The following is a 6,734-nucleotide window of genomic DNA, read 5'->3' as shown; positions in this document are numbered from 1 at the left end:
CTGCTGTGTGTTTCTCTGTCAGGTTGCCTGTGTTGGAGTCGACGGCTTCGTCTGGCGACCTTTCGCGACCCCACCACATAGTGTCTGTGGTGCCCAACCGCTACCCACGCTGGTTCACCCTCAGCCACATAGAGTCTCAGCAGTGTGAGCTGGCCTCCACCATGCTCACCGCAGCCAAAGGTGCACATGATCACACACACACACACACACACACACACACACACACACTCACACATTGTGCATGTAAGCAATCTACGGCACCGACTCTGTCCTGTCCTAACCCGTCCTCCTCTCGTCCTGTGCGTTCCAGGTGATAGTCGCAGGCTAGAGACGGTGCTGGAGTCTATCCAGAAAAACATTCACTCCTCTTCTCACATCTTCAAACTGGCACAGGACGCCTTCAAGATTGCTACTCTGATGGACAGCTTGCCTGACATCACACTTCTCAAAGTGTCCCTGGAGCTGGGACTGCAGGTACGCAGACGGGCTCGCATGCATCCATGCTCCAAAACACGCCACATTTTTAAGGTCCAAACTTCAGCACCACAGAGTCATTATAGATCCAGTGGAGCAAACTGTGTTGTAGTGTTCTGACTCTTCTCCAGGATGCTTTTTACCTATACACAAGGTTGAGATGGAAAGTATTTGTATCTGTGTACTGTAAGCGCTATGAAAACAAAACAGCCTAAGCAATATCTATGATTACTTGTGACTTATGAGCTTTTAGTTTAAAAACATTGATTGATCGGCATTTTTTATGTGTGTGTTTACCAGCCCAGACAAAGTAACTGAAATACGTATCTAGAGTGCATCGAATTTCCGATGTTCTACTCCATAGTGTCCTTTAAGTCCACAGTTTCTGTTTTATAGACTCTCTCACTTTCTGTATTGAGACAGAAACGGCACAAATCTACATCCCATTAAGGTTCACTCATGTTGACTTCTTCTGACTTTTACTGATGTTTACTGATGTCAAACAATTCTCAAGTTCATGTTGGAATGTCTTGAAAAATGTCTTCTTCTTCTTTGTCCACTATATGACTCCAGTTTGAGGCCTACTTACTACTGTAGATCCACCGCTTTTCAGGCTGTAACTGTTATGCCTTCAGACCAGAATGAGCCTTTGTACATATTGGTGTTTGATACATGTACATCTGCTTTGTGAACACCCTTTGTCACACGCTTTTAGTATTTGCTGTAGTTTAGTTCCATGTATTTTTGAATATCAGTAAGCTTCGATTGACAAATGTTAATGTTGGCTGATTTTGTTGTCGTGCCTGTGATTTTTTGGCGGATGTTACATATTCGTGACTCAGACACTGGGTACTTGTCGGACTCTTGTTGCTTTGAAAAGTAATGAAAGTGCTGGGAACCAGAGCTTGCACTCGCCTGCTAATTGGCAGTAGGACTTTGTGTGTCTGCTGTTATAATTGTGATTTAGTTACATCATAATCGAAATTCTATGTGGTGGGTAAAACATTTTAGTGTAATTGAACACAGCATTCTGTACTTTTATTGTTAACTCTAATGTCGGATTGTCAGAATGGATTTGACATCATACTGTAAATTCTGACAGAACGTGCTATTATTTGACTCTGGCTTCCTTCAGACACGTCGATCCAGCTTGCGCCGCTGCACGAAGCCAAGCTGATCTTGCACAGACTACGCTGACTACATTAGTGCTCCGTTCCTTAAGCCGTCCCTCAGAGTCTTTCCTTTGAAGCCTCGTTTGAGTGTTTGCCCCGCCAATTTCATAGAGCAATAAGCTTGAGTATCTTTGTTGAGGAATCAGCATGGAAAGGAAGAAGACGCACTAATGAATATTTCAGGGATGTTGGAATGTGATAAATCGGGTAACAAGAAATGATTGCTGTGTCAGACTCTTAAGAAAACTCACCTGCCCCCTGTCGCCCTTAGGTGATGAGGATAACTCTTTCCACGTTAAACTGGAGAAGGAGAGAGATGGTGCGTTGGTTAGTCACATGTGCCACCGAAGTGGGTAAGTGACTCTGACCAGTTGACTGCAGGACGTGTTACTATTTGGTCATTTAAAGATGCGTTTCTGCCTTTTATCTTCCTAATTTCTCTTCCTTCTACCGTTTGTGTCGGCCAGGTGTGTACGCACTGGACAGCATCATGCAGAGCTGGTTTACCCTCTTCACCCCCACAGAAGCCACCAGTATCGTGGCCACTACGGTCATGTCCAACAGCACTATCGTCCGCCTTCACCTGGACTGCCACCAGCAGGAAAACCTGGCTTCCTCCGCCCGCACCCTCGCCCTGCAGTGTGCCATGAAGGACCCACAGAACTGTGCCCTCTCCGCTCTCACGCTCTGCGAAAAGGACCACATTGCCTTTGAGACAGCCTATCAGATTGTACTGGATGCAGCGGCAACAGGGATGAGCTACACCCAGCTGTTCACTATAGCCCGCTACATGGAACATCGCGGTTACCCTATGAGGGCCTATAAGCTGGCGACCTTAGCCATGGCTCACCTGAACCTCAGTTACAACCAGGACACACACCCGGCCATCAACGACGTGCTGTGGGCCTGCGCACTCAGCCACTCGCTAGGGAAGAACGAGCTGGCCGCGGTTATCCCTTTGGTGGTGAAGAGCGTGAAGTGTGCCACCGTGCTGTCGGACATTTTGCGGCGGTGCACGCTGACCACGCCGGGCATGGTGTCGGCGCTGCACAGCCGACGGAACTCTGGGAAGCTGATGTCCTTGGACAAGGCGCCGCTCAGGCAGCTGCTGGACGCAACCATCGGGGCATACATCAACACCACACACTCACGCCTCACACACATCAGCCCGCGCCACTACAGCGAGTTTATAGAGTTCCTGGGGAAGGCGCGGGAGACGTTCATGATGGCTCACGACGGACACATTCAGTTCACCCAGTTCATAGACAACCTGAAACAGATTTACAAGGGCAAAAAGAAACTGATGATGCTGGTGAGAGAGAGGTTTGGCTGAGGGTGAGGTCGGGGGCTCCCACACGCTCCCTCTCACTCTAGTACTTTTCTATTAACTTGCGTCTGCCTTTTGAACTTCTTTTGGACTTATAAAATAGACAAGTGAAAAGAAGGATGTGACTTGTAGAATGAAGCAAAAAGAGAAAGGAAAAGATGACAAAAAAATCAACAGAGCCACATGCGGTATTATTGTTCTTGCTGTTGTTATTGTTATAAACATTACTATTATTATTATTATTAATAATATTATTACTACTATGTGTACAGAAGTGTTTTTATTTTTCAGAAGAGAGGAAATTTGTCACGTTGTGAATGTTGTGTGTATTTCTCGACATGTGTGTATGTGTGTGTGTGTGTGTGTGAGAGGAAAATGAAAAGTGAAATGGCTTTTTTTTGTTGTTTCTTTAGTTTTATGATTTTTAAGTATCTTTTTTCCCTTTTTTCCAGTTTATATTGAGTTATTGTCAAGTGGCTGAAGCCCCTTCTACAATAATGCTCATGTAAAAACAAAAACAAAAAAAAGAAGAAGAATAGGAAGAAATTGGTCTCGGCATCCTCAAAGAGAAACTAAGGCTTTAAACCACACGGAGCACCTCCCTTTGTCCAGGCCCGGGCAGCGCCATAGCTTAGCTCGGCTCGGCTCGGCTCGGCACAGTTTCGGGTTCTAAGCACTGACAAGAAAAAGCCGCCGTCAGCATTTGTCCAGACGCAGCAGTAGCAGCACTTGAGCAGCCATTAGTTTGTCTCTGGGTCCCAGGCATTAGCTTCATTACAAACAACAATGCTCTTAGCTAACTCCTGTTGTTGTTGTTGTTGTTGTTATTGTTATAATGTCGCCCACCCCCGTTATGCGTATCAGTTGTAGACAAGAGGACGGCGCGCAGATTCTACCGTGATGGCACATTAGACAAAAGATAACGAGTATTATCGGTGCATTAATGCAGCGCAGCAGCTCTTTGGTTTTGTTATTTTACAGCCAGGTGCAGCCCAACTCTAAAGATATTTCATGTAATAAGAGCTGATGAAGTCAACTTAGAGGGAGGCGGTGTTGTAGCCGCTCCCAATTTATTTGCGCCATGGCAATACGTATCATCGGCGATGGCTTACAGTGTTAATTAACCAGAGGAGCGCCACTGTGTGGAGGTATGGAAGTCAGGCTTTACAACAGAGACGAGACGGGGCTTCAAACAGCCGAAAGAAGTGTGCGTCACCTCCGCCATCTTTGTTTTTTTGTTTCCCCTTCCCCCACGACGGGGCCAGTGTCATTTCCCTCTGCGCATGTGAAACATATAGAAATTAGACTTTCTACTGTTCTAGTTCATTGTGTGGAACCTTCAGTAATTGTCACCAGAACGTTCTCAGGGATTTCTCAACACAGGAAAAAGCAAACAAAACAAGGCGGAACAAATGAACGAGTGAACGACAGGACTACAGTAAAAGACAAAACGTGACACAACATGAGCGAGCATTTATTGTACTCTGTATATATGCCATAGTATATGTCTGAATATGGAGGATCTGAAAGTATATGTTAACTAATTTATACAGAGTATTCTATGTAATGTGAAATACTTGAAGCCGCTGTAGTTTGCTCTCTCTCTCTCTCTCTCACTCTCCTTCTCTTTCTCTCTTTTGTCTTCTATTTGTCCTGTTATCTTTATTTTATTTTTAAGTAATTCAAAACAAAACATATCAGAAGGACTAGATTGACCTTGTCGACAGGTTTTTTTCGGCCTCGTATGAGCGACGCCGATCGGCAGAGAAAAATGTCGTCTTACTTCATTCCTGCTAAATAAAGCATAGGTGGGAGGAAGGTTGACGATTAACGCAGAATTTCTTAAAATACTCAAATATGCATGTCAGCTGTTGTCCTAGCGTAGTTTTCCATGGGAGTCTGTGGTGAAAACTATGGTGTATGCATACGTGTGGGGCTAATTGGAGATGAATATGATCAAAACAACGTGGTGTAGTTTGTGTGCGGCCTCAGCAATGTAACCGTTAAGAAGAGCCTAATGCACAATGTAGCTAGGACAAAATGGAGTCTCCTCAGCTCTGCCTTCTGAATAACCAGTGTCTCTTTCTCTGCAGCGTTCAGCTCTTCTGTCATGACTTGCCTTTTTTTTTTCCTTTGTATTTTCTTTTTAAAAATGTTCTCTCTGGTGTTCGTTAAAGATAAAAGCAGCCTTTTTTCTCTTGCCTTGTCTTAACGCTTTAAAGTAACCAAACAGGAGATCTATCTAACAACCAAACGCGTTCTAAGAGGTGAGAGACGACCCACCTTGGTCCCAGCTTTAGTGTCCTTAATTAGTAAGTGAATGGCTGTGTAACATGCTTTAACAAAGCAATTCCTCACGTGTGTTTGGTGAAAATACATTGTCCAGTGTCTCTTGTTCTCTTCAGCAACGATTTCCTCTGAGTCTTTCTAGCTGTTTTATTTTAGTTTTTTTTGTTTTGTTTATGTAGGAATCTTCTGCTCTCCCATTTTATTTATTACAATGACCCATGTATACATGCTTATGAAATTAAGATTTGATACACCGATATCAATTTATTTATGTAACTAAATCACTGTTTTATAATCTTGTTAATGAGTCAATAATTGATTTGTTTTTTGTTTTTGTTTTAATAAAAGTTAGTTTTTTGAAATGTATATTTCTGTTGTCTCAACACTGCTTTAATATAGTTGAATACAATCACACAGAAGAAAGTGTTTAAAAAAATGTTCAGCCTGTCATAGATCATCAGACTCTGCACCCTGGGGTGTGTTGGTCAGTGTCTGAGCTTATCAATCAGGACAGATCAGATCTCCATCATCACCACAGTGCCAGGGGCGAGACAGAGAGGGGGGTCGCTCTCGCCGGTAGCAGTGGCGTTCACGCTGTCGTCTCAGCTAACTGACGAGGAATGTGAAACGTATCAATTGATATTCCCATGGTCTTTGTAGCTTCTGTCAGACAGCCGAGCTCAGCCAACCACAATAACCTGTTTACATGCCTCCGACACTGACAGTTTTACCACAGGATGACTAAATCAGTGTATGTAGTTTGTCAGGTGCGTGTGTTTGTGTGTGTATCCCAGCTCAGGTTTGCGTTTCTCTGCGTCTGCATGTGGCTGCTTTGTGTGTGTGTGTGTGTGTGTGTGTGTGTGTGTGTGTGTGTGTGTGTGCGCGCGCGCGCCTATGTGTGTGCGTGTGTATGTGTGTGTTAAGGCCTTCGGGGAGCGAATGGGAACAGGTGGTAGCTCCAGACTACAGGAGCTCCTGACAGTAGTAAGGTCCCCAGACTCCCAGCCTCTCATTAAACATTGACACAAAAACACTGCAACTGTCTACGTGTGAACAGTAATGAAGCGCAGACTGCTACACCGGTATACACACTGCAACTTAGCACAGCACGAGATCTCACTCTGTGAGTGTGTGTGTTCTCTGTCCATCTGTGTGCGCTCATTAATGAGGCACATTTGTCCATAGAGGTGTCCACTTAGATATTGAGGAATTCGTCAGATTTTGCAACAAAAGCAGCAGTGTGCTGTCAGAGGCCAGACGGAACTGTCCATTTGTTATGTGATGGATGCCTGCCTGTAAGAAATTGTGTGTGTGAGCAAGTGTGTGTGTATAAAAACACTCCCTCTGCCTGCATGTGTGTATGCATGAGCGTACAACTGGCTTGTGTGTGAGTGTGTGTGTGTGCGTGTATGTGTACTTGCGTATGAGACTACTTCCTGTGTGTCTGACCTGTGCTCAGGTCCCTGCTCAGT

General features: G+C 44.7%; 1 protein-coding gene across 1 annotated transcript in view; it reads left to right on the top strand.

Annotated features, from left to right (window-relative positions):
- The window catches only part of LOC143001353 (zinc finger SWIM domain-containing protein 6-like), a 42,120-nt gene extending 36,492 nt beyond the window's left edge, over window positions 1-5,628 (top strand). The window contains exons 11-14 of the mRNA XM_076150911.1: window positions 23-180; window positions 311-474; window positions 1,918-1,999; window positions 2,114-5,628. Coding sequence (XP_076007026.1) covers window positions 23-180; window positions 311-474; window positions 1,918-1,999; window positions 2,114-2,979 — 1,270 coding nt within the window. The 3' untranslated portion in view covers window positions 2,980-5,628. The remainder of the gene's footprint in view (window positions 1-22; window positions 181-310; window positions 475-1,917; window positions 2,000-2,113) is intronic.
- Window positions 5,629-6,734: the final 1,106 nt, after the last annotated feature.

This window comes from Genypterus blacodes, unplaced genomic scaffold, assembly GCF_046128005.1.
Source record: "Genypterus blacodes isolate CSIRO-AG114 ecotype Tasmania unplaced genomic scaffold, CSIRO-AGI_Gbla_v1 ptg000053l_1, whole genome shotgun sequence".
Taxonomy (NCBI): domain Eukaryota; kingdom Metazoa; phylum Chordata; class Actinopteri; order Ophidiiformes; family Ophidiidae; genus Genypterus; species Genypterus blacodes.
The sequence above is the reverse complement of the archived record's forward strand: the minus strand, read 5'-3'. Positions and strand labels throughout refer to the sequence as shown.